Source organism: Pestalotiopsis fici, assembly GCF_000516985.1.
Source record: "Pestalotiopsis fici W106-1 unplaced genomic scaffold PFICI_Scf_4, whole genome shotgun sequence".
NCBI classification, from domain to species: Eukaryota; Fungi; Ascomycota; class Sordariomycetes; order Amphisphaeriales; family Sporocadaceae; genus Pestalotiopsis; species Pestalotiopsis fici.
In genome coordinates, this window is record NW_006917094.1 from 839,061 (window position 1) to 864,453 (window position 25,393).

Consider the following 25,393-nt stretch of genomic DNA (forward strand, 5'->3'; position numbering starts at 1 on the left):
CCCCCCCCCCCCCAAGTACATGTACTCTAGCCATTAGTTCCAGGACCCAGCAATGTTTGCCCGAGGGAGTAAGAAGAGAATTTGGTCATCTCTCCTCCCCTTACTAGAGGGTGATTTGGGCCCTCAGGCGGGTGTAACACCTTTTAATGCATAGCAAAGACAGACCCCCTTTGGGTCATTTCGGGAATATAGAATTGAGCCTGATAGAATAGGACATAATTTTCCATGTATCAAAGTCTGGGATTCCTTTCGACCTGATTGAGGTTTCAATGCATGATATGAGACAAGCTGCCGTGACTGACACCCAGAGTTCGCCGTCCCCGACAAACAAACAAGGAAACCATGATTTGATTATGTTGTTGACAGACTTTGTAAAGACACACTGTCAATCTGATACTCGAGGATCAAAGACGTAAAAGAGAATTCTAGAACATGCCCCAGACCTGCCCATGGTCATCGAAGCCCTACTACATGAGTACAAAGATCGGCGAGAGCCCCTTTTATAGCCAGCCATTGCATTCATTCCCGAGGCCTAGAGAAGACGAGCTCTTGTTTCGTGACAAGAATTCAAGAAGACGAGTTACGTTGGGTTCCCTCTCCGTCTTAGTGCCTTAATACTCCTAGCACATAGGCATGGAAAAGGCACCGATTTTAGCCAGGATTGTCTTTTGAGCCTTTTAATGTACCAAGCAGAGACGCTTTCAATCACGAGACGCGGGACTTTCAATTATCGAGAAGGACAGCTAGTCCTATACGTTACCAATGCCACGATCCCGGGCAACCAAGAAGGGAGGTAAACGGGTTCTTCAAAAGGCCCGAAAGACGAACCAGACCGAGCCTGGAGAAGATCCAGCTGAAGCATCTCTGGGTGTGCCGTCATCGACCAGCTTTAGAGAGCGATTATCCAATATATTTGGAAAACCGTCGCTCTCGCTGCGAGGAAGAAAGAAGATTGGCCGGGACAGCGATTCCAACGACTCTAACAGCAAGGACGGCAAGGACAAGGCCCAGCTCAGCAGTCTCCTCAGGCGGACTATAAAAGGTCTGGGGAGACCGTTGGTTGGACCGCTCGTAGGGCTGCCAAGGGAGAAATGGCAATGCGCCAAGTGCCGGGCGACCTGCCATTTGGCCGCCGGCACGGGCGAGGGTCTGCTCAGGCGCTGGTTCTGGCAATTACTCGGGACTCTCGGCGCAGCACTGACGGGTCGGCGCCGGGCGGCGGCGACGGCAGGGACGGGACTGCTCGAGGCCAAGTACCAAGGCCTGGAGTTTCAAGTGGCCGAAGCCATGCACAAATTTGGCAAACGTATGGAGAACTTGGCAAGTTGTATTCAAGACGGCGCTACTGAGAGGAAGGGGCGGATTGAAAGGAAGAGGCGGAAGAAACAGGAGCGCGACCGGCAGAAGGCTGAACGTCTTGAACTGGAACTCTGTGAACCGGCTGTTGACTAGGAGGAGGAGGGAAGGTAGGAGACAACACGCGTGATAGAGTAAGGGTAAGTCCAAATCTACGAATATGGTGTTTGCACATGCTCTCCATCGATAACCTTGAGACGACAAATTGGTCGGACTAGGCTGGGCTCGACTTGGAGCCTAGATTATGTGCTGGAGTGGAGTTTTATTGTTTCCCCCATTTCCCCTTATATATCAGATTCGAGGCTAATATAGCATTAGCATATACATCTCTAGAGGCTAAAAGTTGTGCCCAACATAGTCTTCTGCCTCGAATGATAATCAACTCACCATCATCGTTACCCAGACGTCGGCTTACTACAGAGCGAGAAACAAGCCATATAATCTTATGTAAATGCTTCTTGTTTCAGACAAGGAAGGTCCAGAAGCTAGGATAGACAAATTCCTCCTCGAATATTCTCCTGACCTGCTCGAGCACGAAGCGCTCCACCTTGCCGACATTCTTGAGGCTCTGTTTGATGCCCTCGCGCTGCCCAATTTCGCTCTCGACCTTAATTTCCTGGAGAAGCCCGCCCATACGGCCCTTCTGTCTCTTCTCGCCTTGTGCATCTTCCTCCTCGTCCGAGTCGTCGTCATCGTTGCCCACAGCAGCAACCGCATCCTCGGGGCTTAGGAAACAAAAGTGGACGCGTTTTCTGATATTGGCCACAACACCGACACCGTCAAAGGACAAGCCCGTGATATTGAGCTTGACCGGGATACCCACGAAGCTCGGCATGGGGTAGTCGAGCAGGATCTCGGCCGTCAGCATGAGCTTGATGTCGCCCGCGTACTTGATGCGAAACACGGCCTGCATATCTTCGATCCTGGGCTCCCGGAACTTTCTCATTTCCTCGTCGTCTTCGTCCTCTTCATCTTCATCCTCTTCACCATCATCCCCATCCCCCAATTCGTCGTCAATAGCGCTGCCGGTCAGAGCGGCATTTGCGTCCCGCGTAGGGGGTCTCGAGGCCCCCGCCGACGTGGGCGCCAGGGTCGAGACGCTATGCTTCTCCCGCAACAGCGCGCTCGATGCACTAGCCGGGAAGTCCTGGATGCTGATGGAGCTGCTGCTCTGCGAATGGTTGCGGTGGTGACCGCCGACGCCGTTGGCCACCCGGCCACCTTGGGACGACGACGGGGTCCCTGGGTACGAGGATGTTGACCCGCCCGGATAATACTGCTCGAACCGGCCATTTAGGTGCTGGGCCCCAGCCACGGCCGCGAGTGGTGTCTGCGTGCCCGACGGCCAGCCGGTAGCAATATGGGACGGAAAGTAGTGCATATTGGCAGTGCCTCCAGGTATGCCGAGAAAGGGCGTGCCGACGTCGGGGGTCTGTGGCGCACTGCGCAGGCCGGCCGTGTGAATGAAGCCACCGCCCAGGGGGTCCATGGGGGCCGGGCTTGCACTCCTAGGACTGTTCCCGGCGCTGATGGAGAGGCCAAAGCCGCCGAGGCGCCGCCTCTGCTCCTCTCTACGCCTCCGTTCGGCGGCCCTGATGGCGTCCGGAACCTCGTCCGCGCCTTGAGCGTGACCGACACCATTGCTCGGTGCAGCAGAAGCGGCATCCTCATCGTCCTCCCCGCTGGCCTCGTCGTCCTGCTCGTCAGCCTCGGGCATCTCCTCGTAAAAGTCCGGCAGCGGATCACAAATATCCTTGAGCGTGACCTTGGGCGGTATGCTGCCAAATTGGAAATCATGCACCTTGACCGACTTGATGAAGCGCGGCAACGGCACGGCCTGGAACTTGGTGTGAATAAAATCGCGGATGCGGCCGGCCAACTCGTCCCCATCCGGCCCCGATGTCAGGGTGTCCCAGTTGAGATCTATCGACATGTTCTCTTCTTCTCTATGCACGGGCGGGCAATCTTCTTCTTTTTTTTGTCCTCCTTCAGCGACCGTCGTGATATCAAGACTCGCTTACTGATGAACGCATATTTAGCATTTTCGTAGGATTTTCATGAAGACATGGCACTATGAAACCTGAGTTGTGTTTGAGGCCTGGATAATGTTGTTCAAATATGAGATCATAAGCTCGTGTGTTTTCTAGCTTGACGTTTTCTGGGTCGTTAGGTGGGGTGTCTTAGGCAGGTGCCAGCTGCAAGGTCGGGCGTACTACTTACATTACCTACAGGGAGGTACCTAACCTACTAGGTTAACCGTTAGGTAGGTACCCAGTCAAGTCAATCAGGATTTGAAACCTCTCAAAGAGACTTCAGCGCAATGCACATCATTGCAATGCTCATTTCACTTTCTTTCTTTCTTTCTTCCTGAGTAATAGTATGCAAAATAAGACAGGAAAACACGAATATATCTCGTGACTACCGGTATTGATCAAACACCTTGTATGTGCAAGTGGTGCATTCTGTAAATATATCACAGTGAATTGGACAAAAAGCCCCTAACAATAGATACATAAGTCGTCAATGTCGTATCTGCTTTGCTCCTTGTAGCCGTGCCTGCGCTTGATGCTGTCATTCTCCGCTTGCCAAACGCCTCGCAATGCCGTTGCCCTGAAGAACCAAAAGAAAAAAAAATAAAAGACCAATCGACAAGTCAAATTCTTGAACCACGACATGATATCTTGCCCTCACGGAACGCATAAATACATGCTGCTCAGTCCTGGCCAAGTTCCTCGACGCCCTCGTCGCCAACAGCATGGATATAAGCCTGTGGCTTATGTGTCAGAGGCGCCTGGAGTTGGTGCCAGCAGTTAGGGGCTTCCAGGATATATCTAAATGCCTGTCAGTTTGTAGCTCATAGAAATGAGATGAATCAAGGTGCTTACCTAGCCATGGCTTCTCTGAAGCGAGACTTGTACTCGCGGGGACTGGTGACTGTAGGTCTGTTGCGACCACCACCTGCAAAACCACGTCCCTTGATCCAGCTCTCGAGCGTCTTGTCCCAAGTGTAGGTTCGGATGCAGTCAATAATCCCGACAACCAGCTCCTTCTTGGCTTCGTCTACAGCTATCATAAGGGAGTAGTCCATAACATTTTGTCGCGCAAGGAAGAGCGTGTCGTTCCGAACCGACGCCCGCAGAAGCTTGGTCGAGTGCTCCCGCGCAAACAATGGTGACTCGTAAATGAACTCGACCATATTCTCGTCGAGGAGTACCTCATTCTGCTCGCCCGTAGACTGGATCTTGCGATTGCGCATCGATCCCTTCAAGTCGAACATCTTTGCCGGGCCACGATCGTAGAATAAGTTTTCCATGAGCAGGAAATCGAACTTGATCTCCGTATTCGTCAGAGGGTTCTTGATAATGACCTGGAAAAATCCCAACATCTTTGCTATAACGGAAGGAAGATCGCGGAACAATGCTTCGGCCATGTACTCAAAATAGACGGGCGCAAACTTCAAAAAGGCCGAGGTTTCAATCGGTTGAAGCGACTATGCATGGGTCAATTGACTGTGAGTAAACGTAACATGGAATAGAGCTTACCTTCAGTATGAGTCGGTCATCCTGCGTCTTGAGAAAGACAGATTTGGTCTTACCACCCCGGGTATCAACCTTCAAGCAGCGTGACAGTGACTCGACGATTCTGTGAGCAGCACCGCATTTTATCCGCAAAGCATCAAACTGCTCAGCATAGAAGATTTTCACCAGCATCTTGGCAGATCCTTCATTGAACTGGAATTTTAAATGTCTGCCCCCAACCCGTCGCATGCTAGCTTCGAGGCCTGCTTCACTTGCCAAGTGCGAGTCGGAGCTTAGGATGGCGCCTGGTGTGATAGGCTCCTCAGTGTCGGTTCCGCTGTCGAAGCTGTCTTGCTCTATGCGGCCATGGAACCTCCGAGCCTTTTCACGATATTCCTCGCAATCCAGTGTGAATGCGATCAATGAACTAGGTTCGTCTTCTCGCACGATGATATCGGAGTGGTCGAAGAGGTGGTCCGTAGCACTGATGGGGTATTCTAGAGCAGGCCAGTCGCTTGCAGACCGCTCGGCCCAGAAGTTGGTAAGTATCTTCATGAAGTTCATTTTGTCTTGCTTGGGCAGCTCAAGCGGTATATCGGTACTCGAGTCAAGTGAATCTGCAATCTCTTCCAAAGTTGTACCTTCTAGAAGTGATTGTTCCGTATCACTATCTCCTTGCTCATCGTCAGTCGGCAGCTGGCTTGTATTTGGTGCATGGTCGTCTGTCTCTGCTTCAGTTGCTGTGTCATCATTCGGGCGCTCATCCTCGAACGGCGCATGTGAATCTTCCGACAAAGGATCTGCAACACTCGGCTGAGCAATCGGCGTGGCATCGGCGTCATCAATATTGGTATCAATACCAGTGTCAACATCTGTATCAACGTCTTGTCTTTGCCGAACTTGACTAGTATCCCGGTCCAGAAGAGCTTCGTCTATACCCTGTCCTGGCTCTTGGACTGCTTCATCAGGATCTTCGTACACTTCCACAATGGCTTTGGTTGTGGATCTTTGGAGGAATGCCCGTGCATGTGACATCTTAGCCGCGTGCTGTTTCTCGTTCTTCTTCCGCTCTTTTTCGAATTCACGGCTGAGCTGCTCAAAGTGACGAGCAAGAGTCGACACCCTGGAGTCCTTCTTCCTTCCTACAAACCGAGGAATGGAGGATTTACCTCCATTCCGTGATCTAAGGCTAAAGATCTTCTTGTCACTCTTGAGCGACTCATTCGTGGGAATTTTGCGAATTTCCGCGCTGGGAGGATGCTCAGCAGTTGGTGTTTTATCCTTGTCCTTACCAAGGCTGAAGAACTTCTTGCCTATTGCAGAGTGCGACCGTGGCAGAGTTGGCATACTGTTGGCTGGTTGCGATAGGGCGCGAACAATGGGCGGCGATACCTGCAATCCCATCTTACGGGACGGCAGAGTCCCACCTGAAATCTTCGGCATCTCGGGCGGTTTCTGGGATAACTCGCTCGCAGCTGCAACTGCCTCTCGCGCCTCTTCAAGAACGACCGCTTGTTGGCGGCGACGAAGTTGCTCAACCTGCTCAGATACTGAAGTCGGTGGTCCTGTCGGTACAGGTGAATTGGCAGCAGCAGTTTCAGTGCTATCGAGCGATGCCACATCTGCCTGGGATGATGCCGTCGCTGCTCTTGGGGTCGTATCATCAGCTGATGGCGGAAGACTAGCATCAAAAATCTCTTGACCTGGAGTCGTCGGCGTCGCAGCCAGATCCAAAGGTTCTACTCTTTCGAGAACGGCTTCAGGGGGTAGGACAGGTGTGGTTTGTGCGTCACTTTCATGAGTGGCCTCGGCCTCGGCCCCGGCCTCTGGTAAAGCGTGGGAGTTGTCTTGCTCTGCGGCTTCTTCAGGCGGATTGAAGACATCCTCTGGTTCAGTGCTGTGAGGAGGCTTTTCTGTTATGTCTGGTGTCTCAGCGGGCGACTCATTGCTGACGAGAGATTCTTTTGACTCATCCGTGAACATCTTGCGCAATTGAAGCATCGTCAGCCTCCGGAGATCCTTCTCTGTGGGTAGAAAGTCCACCTCGAATTTGGCAAACGCAGCATCCCAATCTGCAACCTTTTCGATCATCTCGCCTCGCAGGACTGCGCTTAGAGGTATGACCTCATAATACTTGGAGTTCATATATGCCTCCTGCAGGCGGCGGATGATGAAAACGTGATCGTCTTGAACCTTTTTGTTCAGCCGCTCCACCTCCATCTTGCAAGCCTCCGCCTTCTCGGGAGCAATATTATCGAGCTTGATTGCCTTGATTCTTGCCTTGATCGAAGAAGTGAACCGTGTCCACCGATCTTGAGTGGAGGTGAATATCTCATTCTTCAAGTTGAGATCGTGCTCAACTTTCCAGGTAATGCGTGCTCTGGGAGCAATGACCTCTAGCAGATCGATTGGATCATAATGCACCCGGATTTCCTTGTTGTGCAGTCCGAAATAGCGGATATGGTCACGGTGGTGATCATGGGGGCAATTCCAGGCACTGCCGTCCTGGTCGTTGACCAGGTGTGTGCCTCTGCTCCAGAACGAAAGCTCAAGATACTTGCCGAACGAGTATTTCCATGCGCCCTTGGACATTTCCATTTCGGCAGTCTCACGTTTGCAGACCTTGCAGTAGCTCCACATTGTGATGTTTTCTCGGAACTTGCCCTTCTTGTCTAGCTCAACGAAAACAGTCAGTCGAGCTTCGCCGTGGACATATGTTCGATTATGATCAAGCATCTTGCGGTCGCATGAGGTTCCTGTGCAACTTGCATCGGCACTGAAACAAACGTCCTCAATATATTGGCCCAGAGTGCAGTCCGCGTCCATACGCTCGTTGTTCTCCACGTGCTCATCGTAAAATTGAATGGCGACAAGACCTGGTTCAATGCAAGGCACTTTGTTATGTGTACAAACAACAGAGTAGAGCACGACGATATTTTGGTGTGCCGAAGGCTCAAAAAGATCGAGATTTGCCTTGATGTGGTTTTCCCACTGTCGAGTTTGGGTGCGGTAGTAGTAGAGCGCTTTGTCATACTCGACATCATGCACGGCATGAAGCACTTCCATGATGGCACGAGGTGCTTTCTGGCCAGTTTGATGCACCATGTGGGGTTTGATCAGCTGGAACTTTTGAGGCTTTGTCTTGTCTCCTTCACTGCGCTCCTCCACGATGTCTTGATCTCTCAATTTCTTCAAATGCACAAGTCGCCGTTCTTGCTCCCGAGCTCTCATCAGGAGGTAAGGCTGGGCAAACTTGACGAAGGGAGAAGCGGACAGAATCCTAGTCTGGTATTTAGCCACCATATCACTGTAGTATGTTGGCATCGGAGCATCATCTGGCACCAAGCTGTCATTTGAAGCCCGCTCATGGTTTTCATGCAGAGAAATCAGTCTGTTGATTTGCTCATTTGCTTGCGCTATTGCGTCGACCGAGTCCGTGGGTCGTTCGAGCTCCTTGCTGCTCTCTACTGAGCTTTGCGATGGGGGCTCATCATAGGTCATGGAAGACATGCTTCTTTGTCTGGCATCGTCGAGGGTTGAAGTGAGAGTGTTGAGCGTCCACTTGCTGTCATCAGAAGTCTGACTCGGCAGCTCTTCACTAGTCGGGAGCTGAAGGCAAGAATCTTGCATCAAGCAAGACTCTAGCTTGAGATTATAGACAACATAGATCATGAAATCTGTAATCTGCTTGATCTTCCTCAACGTTGATGCCGGTGCACCTCTGAGGGCTATAGTACAGCCGAGCTGCTCATTGCTTCCAGAAAGAAACATGTATGTTTTCTTCTTGCCCGGAATGTCTTCATTGACATATGTCTTGACTTCGAAACCAACGCTCCTGCCGATCTGAAAGCGTTCGACGGGGAGACTCAACATGTCTATTGAGGATATGATTGGCGTTTCTAGACAACGTGACACAGCGTATATTACCGACGGTTTGACGTTGTAGGCAACGGCGACATTGTGCTCCGACAAATATTGCAGTGCCAATCCTGAAACGGACTTTTCTGCTAGAATCAGTTGAGGCCGCAAGTTGATGATTCGGCTGACGATGACTTTGAGAAATTCCTTTTCCTCGTCAATGGCAGGTTGCAGACTCATAAAGTGCTGTTGATGACGCCGATACTCTATCGGGAATGAGACGATGACTACGCGCGGGTTTGCAAGGCGCCTCGGCATGCTCTTCAAGGCCAATTTCTTTGTAAAGATGACGCCAGAAACATAACTAGTATCACCCGGCCTTCCACCCGGAATTTTCTTTAACTTGACATAGTGCCGAATGTCGATGCTGTCGCCTCTCTCAACATCTGGATCCACAGATGTTGTGCATTTGAGCAAAATGGGAATGAGCGCCTTTTCCCAAGCTGGAACATTTGGTACCTCCGAGTCTTGCAACAGTTGTCGTAGCAAGCGTCGCACGTGCAGCAAACTTGCTGGGTTCAGCTCAACGCGAGGCTCTTTGTCTCCTTTCATGGAAGAGCTCCTGGTAAGCCTGGGCGAAATCCCGGGAGTCATGCTTTCGTAATTTGGCAGCGTATCAGTTGACCCAGCGGGGCCTCGCAAATGCGCACTTCTAGGACGAGGTGACCGAAGATGATAGACACTTGCACTGGCAATGCTGGCATTCCGTCTGCGCGAGGACCTTACATGCATGCTTGGGCCTCCGGTTTCAATGAAGCTGAATCCACTGACACTTTTTTCGGGCTGCACCCTGAGCCGATTTCTCTTCCCGGCTCCGAAGTAAGGGCCAAGTCCAGACTTGTCACTGTCCAGAGTGGATAGACTTGGGTCACCACTAGCCATGACCTGTGAGATACTGGTCTGTTCCTCGCCACTTGACTCATCTGACATGAAAGCTGCAAGGTCAGGGTCAATTACGTTATCATCATGGAACGCCGGAAGGCCCGTCTTCCTAGCTGCCTCTTCATTGGCAGATCGGCGAAAGGGAGCGCGATCATCCGTCGCTGTTTGCGGCATAAAGCGGCTGAGGAAATTGTGCTTGGAATGATGTCGTTTGTGACTAGACGATTGAGGTCTTGCAGCGAGTGACTTCAATGACCTCGAAGAGCTAGGCCTACTCAATTGTGGTGCATCAAACTCCAAGACGGCAGAATTGCGGTTAGAAAATTCCCCGATCCTGCGCGTTGCTGGGATGGCCATCATAGGCGTGGTACGTAACCTTGAGTCATCCTCAATGTTCTCAGTTCTCTCAACGATGCCGGTTTCATCCTTGTCTGATTTTGGAAGTTGTAGGGTTACAGACTTCTGGTTAGGGCGAAAGAGGTGCGGAAGGTAAGAGTCATCAGCAGAGTCTTCCGAGACGTTCCCGTCCTGCTGCCTTTGGCTGATAATATGCAGGCAGCGCTTACACACTCGTAATGTCCCTGGCACACCGAACTTCTGCCCTGGGATAATGGTTGTGCATCTACTGTCGAATATGCATCCGCATGTGCGACAATGGTGTTTCCGACGGAAGGCTGAGAAAGGCGCACCGCAGTGAAAACATTCCTTGCAAGCCTCGTCGGCCATCCAGAAATCCTTACTGAGTACTTGTTTCCGCATGTGCTCCAGGGTGGCGTTTACTACTTCCGGCGCCCCTTCATCTGTAGTCGTTCCGGGTATGCGGGCTGCGCCACTGCTCATGCGATGCGGCTTGTCATCACGGGCCCATGTGTCATGGTGAACCTTTTGATGAGCAGAAGAAATAATGTTGCTCGCCTCGGCGGTGGTTTGGGAGACGGACGAGGATCTCGAATGCGAACCACGGATCCGCGAGCCGCTGATGCGGTCAATGATGGCCGGGCGCTTCGCCACGTCACGCACGCTGGATCGAGTGGTAGGTGAAAGGAGTGCTGCATCCTCGACATGGTGCTGCTGTGTAGAGGTCGTGGCAGATGATCGTGTGCTCTTGGCTGGACTGACAGGCGACTCCATCTTGGCATCAGCACTTGCCAGTTCCTCTCTCCTCTGGCGACCAGGAATGACAATCTTCTCCAGGGACGCCGCACTCCTTGATTCGGACCCATCGTACCGACCAGGGATATCTAGTGTAGGTAATGCCACCAGACTGTCGTTGGTACGCATACTGTTCCTCGAGTCTTGTGTCCGGATGGACGCCTCATCAACTCGGCCAGAGGCGCTACGGGTGGCATCTTTGAATGCGCTTACATTCACAGGCGCAACCACGGCTGCCGATTTACTCAGATTGGATATGCTCTGGCGGCTTGAAGATGCAGATTTAGTACTGCTCACCGTACCCGTGCCCAATGCCTTGGCCAACTGATGCTGTAGCTCACCCTCTCCAGACAAGCCTCCCGACGGAGGGCGCATAGACTCAGTAGATCGAGAAGCGATGGTGGAGATTGTCAGGCCAGTATCAATGCGCGAGGGCGCCTTGGATGTACTTGCAGTTGCGCCAGAGCTCTTCCTGGAAGCGGTATCTGCATCGCCATCATCTGGAACAGGCAGCTTGTCCTTTCCGGAAACGCCAACAGCTTCTTTGAACCTTGAATAGAGTCCGCTGAAGCCGCTCTGCACCAAGTCTCCTCCAAAGCCCTTATTGTCTGGGGACGTGCTCGCGTCGAGGGGCGGGTGAAGTTCATTGAACGTTGTTAGAACATCGCGCTGGTTCGCCGAGTTGTGTATCTTGTCCAGTGTCTGTGCAAGCTGATCCTGATGTTCTGCTGAGCTGGTAGGTATAGCAACGCCTGTGGATGCGGAATCGGTTCGTGATCTCGTGGCAGCAGATGGGGATAGCATCGTCGAAGACGACATGGGTGAGAGAGGTGGATTCTTTCCCGCCATGACCGCGGATAGCTGCTAGGATGTGCAGGCGCGTGATTCTGTCTCTCTAGAAGGCCCTTCGATCATCTCATAGGATTACTGTCAAAACTCGCGGTTTCGCATGGTGGGTTTGAATGGGATCTTGATCGTGGAAGCAGAATGGATGTCTGGCAGGCTACGGTACGTGCGGCTCGAGCTAGGTAGAGAGGCTCTGTGCTGACCGACAAAACAAGGTAGTACTATGTAAATGGCTCCAGGCCGACGGCTTAATGTGACAAGAGAAACGTGGCAGAGAATAAAAAAAGAATACGTGAGTAAGAGTCATTCGCGACGATGTTTTAGACTGATGTCACACCGTCCTTCTGGCGAAGCATGGGAAGAGGTTTGGATCATGAACCTTGGATCATTGCATGCATGTACATAATGTAGTAGGTAGCTGGGGAAGGTTCAAAGCTCTACCACAGGCAGAGAGAATCGGAGCTTGAGATCACTGATCGCGGCCAGGAACCCGGTTTTGGGGGCTGGCTTATCGGCGTCGATTGCCGCCACGCTGCCTTCACCCCGCTAACAACAGCAAGCGGCCCCCGCCTTAACACTCTAGGTACGTACCTAACCGCAAGGTAAGCGTACCGCTAAACGGCCACTAGGGAAGCCTGTCCATATGCTGGCCATGTGAAAGGGCGTCAACCCCACGTCGCGCTTTTTTTTTTTAATAAGGTCCAAATCGTGTCGGGAGGGACGTGCAGCAGAAGCGCGTCTCATTACTACTACGAATACTCACCGAGGCCTGCTGCAGTAGGCTTGTTGGGCCACTGTGTGCAATTCACTGCCTGTCTCAAAATTCTGGTGAGTAGGATTCGTTGCTTGGGATGAGGTAGGATGTTTCAATTGCTAATCATATTGGTCAAAAGGCTTCTTTTTGTCTTGGTCAACTTATTAGTCTAGGTAGTGTTTGGATTCCCCAGTGAGCCGCCTATCATGGCCGATTTCTTAGGGGCCATGTCTGGTCAAGTCGGCTCGCAGTTCTCATCATCTGCTCCAGACCTGCTTGATCAAGCCAGACTTCCCGGGCAGATTTTCAGAATTCAAAAGAAGCAGCAGGAGCTTCTAGAAAAGGCCGACTCATGGGCTCAATATCTTGCCAGACAGCCAAAACCAGGAGTCAACCTGCCAATAGAGGTTCTAGAAAATTTGAGAGAGTTTCACAGACGGGAAAAGAAAGCGGCAGAACATGCAGAGACAAGTCTTCGGTTTCCACGGGGAGGACAAAGGAATCTTCACCAGGACGACAGCCTTAAATCCCAAGCCTCGCGGTCAAATAGCATTGTCTCGGAGAACGCCTCAGACGAAGCTGAAGATGTTGGCTCGGCGATCTCTTGGTCACCAAGTCCTGCACGAGGCGACAAATTCACAAAAGAGGATTCGATTGACTCAGCACCGAGCCAGCCATCCAGCCAAGTTCATCATAACGACAACGATGATGGTGGTGATGATGATGGTAGCGAACAACAGGCTTTCATGTCCCAAATTCCGGCAAGATCGCCGTTGCTGCAGCCCACGATAAACGAAGCAAGGACACAACAAAGGGCCCGGCCTGTATTCAATGACTTTCCCTCCAGCAGTCTCGGCGCGGATGAGGAACTCGAGGTAGTGGCACCCAACGCTCTTGTTGAAGAGCAACCAGCACCTAAAAAGAGTAGCCAATCGAATCCCACACCACCCTCAGCTCAGGTACAGGTCCCATGCACATTCGATGCCAACAGCTCTGTGCCAGAGAGACCTTGCAAAGATTTGGCTAGCATTCAGACCGTACAAGAGCGCCTAGCCAGGAAGAACAAGAGTGCCCCAGCCGGGCTCATCTCTTTGCCGCAAACAACAAACCATACTGCTGATGTTCCTGATTCTCAGTCATCCGTGGACTCTAATTCATCAGTTATTCCTGCAACAAACTTTTCCAAACAGCACAGGAGTCCGGTCAGACCTCTGAGAATGCAGCCAATCAAGTCAACAATCAAAGAGACACCGCGACTACATTCAAGATCAATTTTGCAACCGACCATTGAAGAGTCTTCTCCACCTCCTCCTCTACCACCGCCCGAGCATCTTAAACCAGTACGAGACCTTGATAGTAACGAAATGACGAGACCGAAAGACGGCCCAGGCTCTTCTCGAATAGCCTCACCTTTACCGAGAGCCCCCTCTGAGCCAGCAACCCTCTTTGTATCACAAGAGGCGAAATTCTCTGAAACTTCTTGGTCTCCCTTTGTCGACTATTGTGTTGCTTATCCAAGCTATACTGGGAGCCTTACTGACTTTGTCTCGGCCTGTTTGTGTATACCGAAAAGACGCCTTGCCACTTATCAATATGATGATTTCATTCGTGCGTGGAAAGAAGGCTATTTGTCATACGTTCAAGGGTCCCAAGAGGGCGCTCTTGTAGCCATTGATTGGTACATGGAGATGGCTGACGATCTGCCCCTTGCATATCAAGCCAATGTTGTCACCAAAAGCAACCTCAAAAAGGTCCTAGAGGCTTACCCAGAAGAGGTGGCACTGATGAAGCCAGCACATGAAATGGACCAGGTTCATAAGAGCCAGGCCCTTGATGAAGCACCACTAGATGTGGCCGAAGAAGTGCAACATTTAGCGAGCGAAGCGCCAGCAGCGCCTGTTACGAGCACGGTGGATGTAGAGTCAAGAGCTGATTGTCCATCACGCCGCTCGTCGACTTCATCAGTAGGCTTTGAGGACCCACCATTGCCAATAAAACCTCGAGCTTCAATGGTAGAAAGAGCCCCGGGTGAGCCATCAGCTGCCTCGAAGTTGCGTTCTAGAACCGCAGTCGTCGATCTCAAGTCCCCTCAAAAACGACGATCCGATGACGGAGTTTTTCAGCCGCCCTCAAAGAGAACATCTCGGGCCTCTGTGACCCCTTCAGAGGCTAGCATGAGGGCTGGACCGACGGTGTCCAGAAGCATGAACTACATGGCCGAAGTTCAACCTCCTCCCACATCTACAGGCCTTTCATCAAAGTCTGACGCGTCGAGTAGTCGCAAAAAGGCGAAGACAGTGTCAGACTTCAAGAAGTTTTTAAGATCAGAGAAAGTGAGAAAGCGACATTTGGATAATATTAGTATCGCTAGCTCAGCACCCCCAGGAACTGCGCCAGTTTATGGACGAAGAGGTGGACCATCCAATTGATTGGCATAAAAGGGGACAATGCAGACCTCTTGTTGGTTACAGTGTGGCCATCACTTAAAAACGACTCTTTTATGGATAAAAGGTAATAGACTAGAAATGTCGCTGATGAGTTCCATGGTACCTTCATTTGCCTCTGAATGCAAGACAAAAGACAGAGTCGTGACAGTAATACATAGGTATATATCATAATATATCATGTAGTAGTTTGAGCGTGCATGTGGTATATCATCTCGGATTGGAATATGGAATGTGGAATAAGAGAAATATTCAGGTCAAGACGTTCCAGGTCGCCGATATATGTGATGCAATCGCTTGAAATGTTTGTTCCATTGAGTATCTATAAGCAAGGTATAGAACAAGACTAGTTGAGACTTTTCGACATGATATAAATGCCTGTATATGTATGGTAGGTCGACCTAGGGATTAATTAAGCCGGAGTTGATGTGGCTGTTTCATCCGAGTGACTCAGGCAGAGGCGGTTTTGGAGGCTCGTGCGCACGCCGCCTAATAAGCACGCCCAACCCGTCTGATTCATTCATTCCTTGGCCCCACCACCAGCCTTTAGAACGATAAGGCTTTTGAGAAGGTTTGGCCTTCCAGTGGGAAAGTCTTCAATCCGTGCGAAAATCCTCTGACCCAAAACAATTTCTGTGACGATACATACTATTTCCTACGAGTGGCTCTGCCTGGTGCAAAGTCGCGATATTCCTCAGACAACCGCATCCGAGACGCAAAATCAACACGACGACGACGACGACGACGACTTACTACTTTTACATTGGTAGTGTCCGTCCGTTCCTGCCTCGATCGGTTTTTTTTTTCCCACGACACCTGCAAACCGACCCAATCCGTTTGGCGGCTGCTGCGTTGTTGCCCCACGACGACGTTTTTAACCCAAGGCGACTGACTGCCTCTTACCTCACGCCCTTGAAAAAAAAAAAAGTTGCGCCTTCTTGTCTTTTGCGCTCTAGACAAATTGCCTCGGGACTTTACAGACCTTGGCCATAACCTGATCCTCTATCTTCCAATCGATTCCTGTGAAGGGCTCTAAACAACCGGCGCAGCTGCTTGCGACGTTCCCCTCCATTAAATCACCACTCCACCAAACACCACATCTTCATCATCACAAAACCCGCCTTCCAGACAATATGACGGACCAGGTCGATCTCAAGACGATTCCCATCTCGCCCGATGGCGACAACAACGAGGTTTCCGCTGCCGACATGGACGAGAAGCTCGTCACCGTTTTTCACGACAAGGACAACTTCAATGTCAAGCACCCTCTTCAGAACAAGTGGACGTTGTGGTTCACCAAGCCCTCGAGCGGCAAGGTATGTTTTTTTCCATCATCCCCACAATACGCGCTCATGTATCGATTTCAATGCTAATCCAACCTTTAACAGGGCGATAACTGGAACGACCTGCTGAAGGAAGTCATCACCTTTAACTCTGTTGAGGAATTCTGGGGCGTCTACGTAAGTTGGCAACTTGACAATCTGAGCCCACTATGTTATTTCGATACATTGTTGCACTGATACTGACATTCTACCCACCAGAACAACATTGCTCCCGTTTCAGACCTTGCTCTCAAATCCGACTACCACCTCTTCAAGGAGGGTGTCCGACCTGAATGGGAAGACCCGCAGAATAAGCACGGCGGGAAGTGGTCCTATTCTTTCAAGGAGAAGCGCAATGTCGATATCAACGACATTTGGTTGCACACAATGATGTCTGCCATTGGCGAGATGCTTGAGGATGAGGATGATGGCGAGGTCATGGGTGTTGTCGTCAACGTCCGCAAGGCCTTCTTCCGTGTCGGTGTCTGGACCCGCACCATTGGCAAGCCCATCCCCAACCGTGGCGATGGCGACGTTGCTGGTGGCAAGGGTCGCTCTGTCCAGAAGGGTCAGGGTATCCTGCTTGAGATTGGCAAGCGTTTCAAGGAGATCCTCAAGCTGCCTGCTGAGGAGGTCGTTGAGTTCTCGGGCCACACGGACGCTGCGCATAGTGGTAGCACGCGTGCCAAGTCCAAGTTCACTGCTTAAGCGTCAACACCAAATTGTACTCTGCTCGACGATCGCTCCGGAGATGAACCGAACATAATCATTGCCATATATTACCGGCAGCTAGGACTTTACATGGCCTGGGTTCGTGGTCAAGGCTCATTTCGCCAGCATACGGCCCCTCGAAAGAAAGAAAGAAAGAAACGAGAATTGGAACAGGCAGCGATAAAGGAGAAAAGTTTGCCTACCGCCTACGGGACAAGGGCTTGCAAAGAGTTTTTAACTCCCTCATGTACTATGGCATCCTACGCATCAATTGAGGAAGGAGAAGGAAGTAGTGGAAACCATTTTACTAGTTGACTCCTTGGAGTTCTGCGTTTTTGTCCATCTCTAGGGGTGTGATTGCCATTATAATAAAACAAAAAAACATTGCCAACATATATGCTTGCGTTCATGATGCTCATTCCTGTGAAATCTCACAGCTATTACTTCGTCTATGCCTTTCTTCGTTCCACATGCCAAACCAGGTCTATGTGTATGTGTAACCCATATCTTCTTTGTGTCTATGCACTTTATACAATCGATTTGGTCTTTGTGAACTTTTCCCCCCCAATCCAATCTGATGATGCTTGTCCTTATTAGACATATCCGAGATTGCAACTTACATTTCGTCTCCGCTGAAATCGTCCACAAAAACATCCTTGACCAACGTCTTTTTATTGACCTTGCCCATGGCATTTCTGGGGATGCTTTCCACAATACGGAGGACCTGTGGGATCTTGTAGTTTGCGAGACGGTCCCGTAGAGCCTTGCGCATCTCCATGGGTTTCCAACCTTGCTCCTTGAACTCTGGCTTGAGCACGATTACGGCGCCGACCTTTTGACCCCATTTCCCGCTCGGTACGGCGAGCACGGCTGCTTCGGCCACATTGGGTAGCGAGAGCATCTCACGCTCGACCTCGAGAGCCGAGACCTTTTCTCCGCCCGACTTGATGATGTCGGCCGATTGGCGTCCGAGGATAAAGTACATCTTACCCTGGGCAAACTCGCCGCTCTCGCCCTTGCCGCTGTCGGGCACCACTCTGCGCACAGCGATGTCTCCCGTCTTGAACCAGCGGCCTTGGCCATCCTCTCCCTCGACGAACTCTTTGGCAGTGGCGACTGGGTTGCGCCAATATTCCCTGAATACGTTTTTGCCTCGGAGGTGGATCTCTCCCTGGCGCTCTCGTCCCTCGCTATCCTTCTCCGCTCCCTCCTCAATGACGACGTTTGTCTCGGGGTCCACAAGTCGGGCTTCGACGCCAGGCAAAGGCCAACCCACGGATCCGTCTACACGGTCAATGTAGGACAAACCGCAGGAAAGTGCCATACCCACTTCGGTCATACCGTACCGCTCAAGAAGCACGTTGCCATGGGACAGCTCCTTCCAAGCCCGTTTTACGGGGGTGGGGAGAGCGGCCGAGCCGGAGATGGAGACGCGCATGTGTGGTGGGGAGATGGCTTGACGGGCGGCCGAGGCCAGTGGCTCGGGCAGAGCCCCATGTGTTGTTAAGAGACGCGTATACACTGTTGGCACAACAGTGAAGAATGTGATGGGCGCCTTCGACATGCGGGCAAATTTATCGTCGACTAGCGCAGCATCACCATTGGTATATGGTGGTGTAATCGTGCCGTTCGTGCCGTTGGTGCCATTAGTCTGCACTTTGTCAAGAAATGGGTTTGCAAAGCGCCTCCATACAGTGTCGGCATTGAAGGGAAAGAGAAATTCGATGGCACTGCCAGCAAAGAGTGGCGTCAATACCGCGTTGACGGTTCCGTGAATATGGTGTAGCGGCAGAACATGCAGCAGTCGGTCATGCGTCGAATATTTCCATGCTGAAAGGAGAGATTGGCATTGTGCTGTTAGGGCTGTCTCTGGCAAAAGCACACCCTTTGGTCGGGCAGTGGTGCCAGACGTATATAACATCATGCCGGCGCCTTCAGAGTCCGTCTCATCGGACAATGAGACAGATTCGGGGGTAGAAGTACCCCCGAGATGTTTTGGGAGCTCATATAGCTTTGGATGCGCTTGCGTCGCGCCATCTGGTGAGAGAGCTGGGAATGGAGTGCTGAGAATTTCTTGTGCTTTTGCTGCATATCTCGGGGAGTGCAAAAGCAGTACTGCTTCGGAATGGGTGAGAATGTACTGGAGTTCGGCGATCGGGAAGGGAGGTGAGAGCGGCAATGCAATAGCACGAGCAGCCAGGATGGCAAGTAACGTCACTGGGTCTCACGTTAGCCAGCCATTGAGAGTGACCAGTCAATCTCCGAGCTCCATACCAACATAGTCGTAGCTATTCTCTACCAAGAAAGCTACACGCTCTCCCCGGATATCCGACTTGCCAGCGGCCGCATAGATTTGCTCACGCACGCGAGCTACGTCTGGCAAGAGTTCGCCGTATCTAAAGCTGCGGCCGGAAAGGCAATGCGTAACAGCTGTGGAATCCGGGTCATGCCGCGAGATAGCGTCGAACAATGGTAGCTTGGGCAGAGTCGAGGCCATTCTGAGAGAGCAGATTCGTGATAGTCGGAACAGCGAAGACCGTTGGGAAGGGCGGAGGACGGAAGAGGTGAGAGCAGTAGAAAATGATCGTGTGACTGGATGTGCTCTTCTTTTCACAAAAGAGGTAAAAGTCGAGAGCTGCTGGCAACTCAAAGAAGCGGCAGAAGGAGCGGGAGAAACAGAAAAAGGAAGAAGGAAACCCCCATTACACCTCCACATTACGAAAGGGGATTATATAAAGTATTACAACTAGGTGGTGATACAGTGCCTACCGTCTATTCATTTGCCTGTCCGGTCCGTGTCAAGGTATGTTCCTTCGGTAGGGGGATCAGATATGGATCGGATCGGTATGATTGATTGCGAGGTCTTACGATAGCCACTGGGATAAGCTACCAGCGTCGGAGGTTGAGCTGCAACCACTGAGGGGCAAGGCACCAAGCACCGGGGGGAGACCCGGAGCTTGAATGCAGCAGGGGGTTTACAGCAGCAGGTGTCATGCCCAAAGCAGCCAAGGCCCAGGGACCAGTGCTAAATCTTTTTTATTTATTTTTTCTCCTAATCGTCCCCTCTGGCAGGTTGAGAGGGACCTCGGGGACCGCAAGACTGAAGTGACCAGTGGCCGTACGTTAGGTAGTGCCTTGTCAATTGGTACCTTGGGTAGGTGACATTAGGCAAGCTGCCGCCATTTTTCGAGATTGGCTCGATGCAGGTGCTTTGATGGAAAGAAACTCTTTTCTCATGTTCACTTGCCGACACTTACCTACATTACATGACGTACAATATACTCCAAACCCACGAACGAAGCTTTGACTTACTGGTGTACAAGAACTCTATATCGATAAGAGCCAAGTGCCAAACCAGGAAGGCCAGAGAGTGTGAGACTCGGCGTGGGCAGCAAAACGAAGCCGTCTTGAAAGGCTTATCCCGAGCTGCCGAGTTGCAACACCCGAACCTGTGATCAGCACGGAACAGCGCAACAACAAACAACACAACTTGCCTGGCCCTGCACCACTTCAAGCTCGTTCTTCCGATAATATCCCCAACTAAAATAATCCACTGAAAAAAAAGAACTCAACAAACTGTCTTGCCCCAGCCTTTTGAAGGATTGATACCAACTCGTCGCCCCGGATCGGTAGTTTTTTCGATACCCAACACACGACTACGGTCGCATTTCTAGGACCGTCCGGTAATTTACCCCGGGACTTGGCCGACCCGATAGCGATAGAGCAGCTGAGATCAGAACAAACGCCGACATTCGGTCAGCCAGCCATTCATAGCGAGTGAGAGCCAGAGCAGCACCAACAGAACAAGCAAGAGCCACTCCTACACTACCCAGTACCACCTTACAGTACCCCCAATTGTCGATCTCTTGATTGGGGAGGTCCTCGTCTAATTAATGCTATCCCGGTCCACCATATTCCGCCCTCTAGCTGGTGCAGGTGCAGTTGCGCGCTTAAGCAAAAGAGGTGGCGGCGGCAGCCAAACTATCCTGAACAGCGCAAACTATCACCGGCAGCAGCAGCAGCAGCAGCACGGAGCGCGCGGCATGGCTTCTTCGTCGCAAACGCCAGTCGAGGACATCATCAGGACCAAGTTGACCGAGGCCTTTGCCCCGACCAACTTGGAAATCTTCAACGACTCACACCTGCACTCGCACCACAAGGCCATGCAGGGCTCAACGTCCAAGGAGACGCACTTTCGTCTCTACATCACGTCCGACGCCTTCAAGGCCAAGATGCAGCCCGCTCGGCACCGCATGGTCTACACCCTGCTCAAGGACGAGATGGCCCGTGAGGGCGGCATCCACGCCTTGCAGCTCAAGACTAGGACGCCCGAGGAGGAGGAGCGGGCGCGCAAGCTCGAGGCCGAGGCGGCTGCAAAGTAATTTAGCATGTTTGGCATTTCTTCTTCTCCAATGAAAAGATGATGAGCCTGTCTTGTTCGTGGCCTCTGTGTCGTTCTAATGTAACACCAATGTCAATGTAACTCATAGATACATAATAATAATTGTGAAAAACTATAGGACCATGTCCTATATAAGCAGCTGCTGCTGATGACTAAAGATGTCATAAGCCAGGGTGAGACCGACATGGGATATATACGTTGACACGCAAGGGCGATATGTCTTGTAAGTGTATCTTGAAGGCGATGAAATATACGTTTTATCCTTGTCCATTCTATAGAGCTCAACAGCAAAGACGCGCTTCATCAATTACCCACTAGACACGCGGCACAAAAGTCTCATTACATGACTTTGCAAAGAATACCTCTAAAACAGGCGAATCATGAGCACGCACACAAAGTGTTGCAATAGTCCAGCATCGAAGACTTCAGATTGGCTTCCACGACCGTCGTATTTGTATGAAAACTCTAGTATCCCTGACCTGACATTACTTGATTCGTGTTTACTGCTATGAAATGGAATACTTATTTCCTTCCATAATCGTCCTCAATACTCAGTGGCTCAACGCTAACCATGTCTCCGTCGTCATAATCATGCATCCGAATAGCGCCGTATCCCTCGTCATCACTGTCCTCTTCGTGGGCATCTGTCGCGTCTGATTTGTGTTCGGTCTCGGTGTATTTTGGCGGCGCACTATTCATCTCATATGCCGTGTCTCGTGGTTGGTGCTGTTGTGTTGTGTTGACCCCAGCGTCCCATGTTGTCAAGGGATCATTGGCTTCTGGCAGTGGCGAAGCTGCCATTCTCGCTTTGTGTTCCTCGGCGACCTGCGCGCCCATCAGCCTTTCATTCTTGACACTAATGTCGCTCTTTGGCTCTTGGACATTCTTTACCGTAGGGTCAAACTTCTCGTTGGACATTTGTTCAAGACTGTGCTTTGAAGGCTCGAGCTTCTTCTGTTTGTGGTCGGCATCTTCAAAGTCGATGAGATTGCCACTTTCTGCAAAGTCCTTGTTGTTCAGCTGGATGTCGTCCTCTTCCTTGGGAATCTCTCCTTCCCCTCCCTTGACGTGGAGGAAACCACATCTGTTTAGGATCTTGGGAATCAAGTCAGGGTAACGCAAATGCCCTGCAACCTCTTCACTGAGGTCAATGTTCTCGACGCCTAGAACGTGGTCGCTGATCGGCTGAAGCCCAGCAATGCCCAATTGAGCACTAGTTGCTCTATACAAGAATGCCAGAATATAATCATTCTCGCTATAGACATTAAACAACTTGCCCGAAACCACGGTCCTCATCAGGTGCCAGTGGCCTGGATTGGAAGGTATTGGCGCGCCCATGAGAACGACATTATCGATGAGTCCGAATGCCTTTCTCTCGGCCATCTCTCTCAGACAATAGTAGATAACTCGGGCGCCCAGAGAGTATCCAATAAGGGTCACAGGTCTTTCACCCTGAACTTTGTTGATGAGGGCATCAGCAAGGATCTTGCCGGCCTTCTCTGATCTATTGCGCGCCAGGCTGAAAGGGTTATCAACCTTGCTAGCCATCATAACGATTTGAATTGGCCAGAGTGCACCCCACAAAGTAGCCAATACTGTCCGCTTCAAGATCTCACTCTTGATTGCCGACCAGGCATAGGATGCAATGAGCTCCTGAAGAGTGATGCCAAGGTCTAGCAAGCATTTCATCTCATAGCGTAGAGCAAACACCTCGGTCTCGTCCCCGAGAGGTCGCCAATACCTAGTAACATCGCCTTCTTCCTTGAGCCAGCCGTTAATTCCAATGGTGACCCGTAGCCGCCTCGCTGCCGGACCGTCTTGTTTTGAGTGCTCTCCCCATTCCTCGGCGAGTGGCAAGAAGCGGAAGTCCTCGACTTCTTTGGCGTAGCGGTCAATCATCTCTCCCGTCATCTTTGCACCAAAGGCACCGAATAGCGTTCCAACCAGGGCTCCGTTCATCCAAAAGACACCAAGGAAGCTTGCCAGACCTCCAAGCCCCACGCTTCCCATCAGCCCGCCGACTGCACCAGCGACGAGGGGTGCCGCCAATCCACCCGTTACACCGATGATGGCAGCACCGGCCACGGAGGCCAGGCCTACTTTCCAGTACCGGCCAACCTTCCCAGACTCTTTGCGCTTCTGGGCCTCGGCATCGGCAGACATGCCGCCGCCCTTGTTCTTCTCAGCTTCAGCTTTCTGTGCCGTCTCCACCATGGTCGTAGCAATCTCAACTTCCTCTCGATCCAAGAACAAAGGTGAGACCTCCAGTGCAGAGGCGAGGTAGCAGACCAGCGCTCGCGAATAGGCGGAGTAATTGCCAATACTGAGCAAAAGTATCACCATGCTGCTCAAGACGTCTTTGCGGTCAAGCAGCGGGATCGTGGTGAGCCTGGTTGGGATGGGATGATACAGATGCTGCATCGAGTCCATCTTCTCCTTCGGGTCCTTGGCGTTGGCCTCAGGGGCGACATTGCCAATGTCGATCAGATCCTCGCCCTCGCTGGGCTCATCCCTCTGCTTCTTTGCAATGATCTCGTTGCGCTTGCGTCGTGCGTCGAGGACCTTTTGGTCGTCGGCCTCATTGACAATTTCCTTGAGCTTACCGAGCACCTCGTGGCGCCACGAGTCAAAGTGCCTCAGTGCGGCCTTGCGCAGGTTGATCAAGCCCGGCGGAGGCGGTGCTCTAGCCGTTTCATCCTCCTTCTGTCGCCTGAAGCCCTCTGCCGAGTCGGAGCGAGGCACGGAAGAGCCCGAATTCGTTCTGCCTGCGGGTGGTGGCGTGTTCTCGTTGCTGGAATGTCTGGCGGGCAGAGGTGGTGGCACATCCCCAGGGTCTTCTTCTGGTAGTTCTATCTGGTGGCGCATATACGCCGTGATCTCCGTGACGAGACCATACAATGCCTTGCGCTTGGCGACGTTGAGAGCAACCAGTATCTGGCGCGGATCGCTACTCAGAGGCGCCATGTTCTAGCACTGATTTGCGCCGCTGTGTGCGCAATCTGATTCCTGACAGCTCTAACCAATGTTGACATTTAAAATCTCCTGCTTTGATTCTCAATCCATGCCACTCCGTTTGTTTTGTGGGAGAATATTGTTCAGATAAGAGGACACGGGACGCTTTGTTTCTCGCATCGGCTGTGACGTCAGATGGTGTAATACAGGAAGGGGCGTACGTAAATGCTAGGATGCGAAATAAGAAATAAGAAAAAAAAAGGAAGGAATGTGAGCACTTTTGTCTTATGCAGCCCGTTGGTAAATAAACGTATCATTCGACCTCCTGAATTTAGTCTTGGCGACGTTTAGGCACCAGAATTATGCATAGACACTGATCTTTAATTGGAACCGTGTAGGCAGGCGGTGGTACTGGCCAGTAAGTTATTTGGCCTGGCTCAGACCATTGTCCATCCGCCTGCCAATGCTGAAGGATCGCACTAATAATTGACCTTCGGGTGAGACGGTTTGATGAATTATACATAGCAGGATAGCTGGCATTGATTTGCATATAAAAAGCATTGCCGCCAGCCGAGATGATTAGTACCTATGTAGGGCATGCTGAATTATGTCATTGGGGTACTAGGCACCTACTAAAGCACCATTTTTATATTTTCATTCTTTAGTGGGTGAACTACTACATAGAGGTCTAGGCGATGCTGCATTAGTAGTCACTTATATAAATTATATTCCACCTATCATCAACCTGATAGATTAACAAGGAGATACAGGTATTTGAATAACAATATACTACTACCTCAGTGTTTATCCAGAAGGACGAAGTCGGAAATGGAATCTAGCGGCGCCTCCACCATGATCGACTAAACCTCCAGCAATACTACCCACAGCAGTCTCTCGGCCGTCCTCTCCCACTTCCAACCGGCCCCATTTGGTCGCTTTGGGTCGATATACCTGACAATCTGTCTTCCCGGCCTGTGCGGTGGGAGCGACTAGATACACGTCTCCAAATATATATTGTGTTTCTGTCTCCCAACACATCTTGTCCTCTGGGAACTCGTAGAACATGGTCCTCGTCAAAGGGACCCCGTAGGCGCTGGCCTCCTGCATCATGCGCCTGCAATCTAGTATAGTGTCTA

The 25,393-nt window shown here is 51.4% G+C and overlaps 8 protein-coding genes across 8 annotated transcripts; 4 read left to right on the forward strand and 4 right to left on the reverse strand.

Annotated features, from left to right (window-relative positions):
* Window positions 1-762: 762 nt before the first annotated feature.
* PFICI_06229 (uncharacterized protein) lies at window positions 763-1,452 on the forward strand (the record flags this gene model as incomplete). The annotated part of the gene is made up of 1 exon (XM_007834810.1): window positions 763-1,452. One exon carries the CDS (start codon window positions 763-765, stop codon window positions 1,450-1,452), a length of 690 nt encoding a protein of 229 aa, XP_007833001.1.
* Window positions 1,453-1,819: 367 nt separating this feature from the next.
* On the reverse strand, window positions 1,820-3,289 carry PFICI_06230 (uncharacterized protein; the record flags this gene model as incomplete). The annotated part of the gene is made up of 1 exon (XM_007834811.1): window positions 1,820-3,289. One exon carries the CDS (start codon window positions 3,287-3,289, stop codon window positions 1,820-1,822), a length of 1,470 nt encoding a protein of 489 aa, XP_007833002.1.
* A 780-nt stretch (window positions 3,290-4,069) lies between these two features.
* PFICI_06231 (uncharacterized protein) lies at window positions 4,070-11,645 on the reverse strand (the record flags this gene model as incomplete). The annotated part of the gene is made up of 3 exons (XM_007834812.1): window positions 4,070-4,187; window positions 4,242-4,846; window positions 4,899-11,645. The coding sequence occupies 3 exons, from the start codon at window positions 11,643-11,645 to the stop codon at window positions 4,070-4,072; spliced, it is 7,470 nt and encodes a 2,489-aa protein (XP_007833003.1).
* Window positions 11,646-12,632: 987 nt separating this feature from the next.
* On the forward strand, window positions 12,633-14,855 carry PFICI_06232 (uncharacterized protein; the record flags this gene model as incomplete). Its single annotated transcript, XM_007834813.1, has 1 exon — window positions 12,633-14,855. One exon carries the CDS (start codon window positions 12,633-12,635, stop codon window positions 14,853-14,855), a length of 2,223 nt encoding a protein of 740 aa, XP_007833004.1.
* Window positions 14,856-16,003: 1,148 nt separating this feature from the next.
* PFICI_06233 (uncharacterized protein) lies at window positions 16,004-16,900 on the forward strand (the record flags this gene model as incomplete). The annotated part of the gene is made up of 3 exons (XM_007834814.1): window positions 16,004-16,186; window positions 16,259-16,330; window positions 16,412-16,900. 3 exons carry the CDS (start codon window positions 16,004-16,006, stop codon window positions 16,898-16,900), a joined length of 744 nt encoding a protein of 247 aa, XP_007833005.1.
* A 619-nt stretch (window positions 16,901-17,519) lies between these two features.
* On the reverse strand, window positions 17,520-19,400 carry PFICI_06234 (uncharacterized protein; the record flags this gene model as incomplete). Its single annotated transcript, XM_007834815.1, has 2 exons — window positions 17,520-19,120; window positions 19,178-19,400. The coding sequence occupies 2 exons, from the start codon at window positions 19,398-19,400 to the stop codon at window positions 17,520-17,522; spliced, it is 1,824 nt and encodes a 607-aa protein (XP_007833006.1).
* Window positions 19,401-20,796: 1,396 nt separating this feature from the next.
* PFICI_06235 (uncharacterized protein) lies at window positions 20,797-21,285 on the forward strand (the record flags this gene model as incomplete). The annotated part of the gene is made up of 1 exon (XM_007834816.1): window positions 20,797-21,285. One exon carries the CDS (start codon window positions 20,797-20,799, stop codon window positions 21,283-21,285), a length of 489 nt encoding a protein of 162 aa, XP_007833007.1.
* Window positions 21,286-21,827: 542 nt separating this feature from the next.
* Window positions 21,828-24,269, reverse strand: PFICI_06236 (uncharacterized protein; the record flags this gene model as incomplete). The annotated part of the gene is made up of 1 exon (XM_007834817.1): window positions 21,828-24,269. One exon carries the CDS (start codon window positions 24,267-24,269, stop codon window positions 21,828-21,830), a length of 2,442 nt encoding a protein of 813 aa, XP_007833008.1.
* Window positions 24,270-25,393: the final 1,124 nt, after the last annotated feature.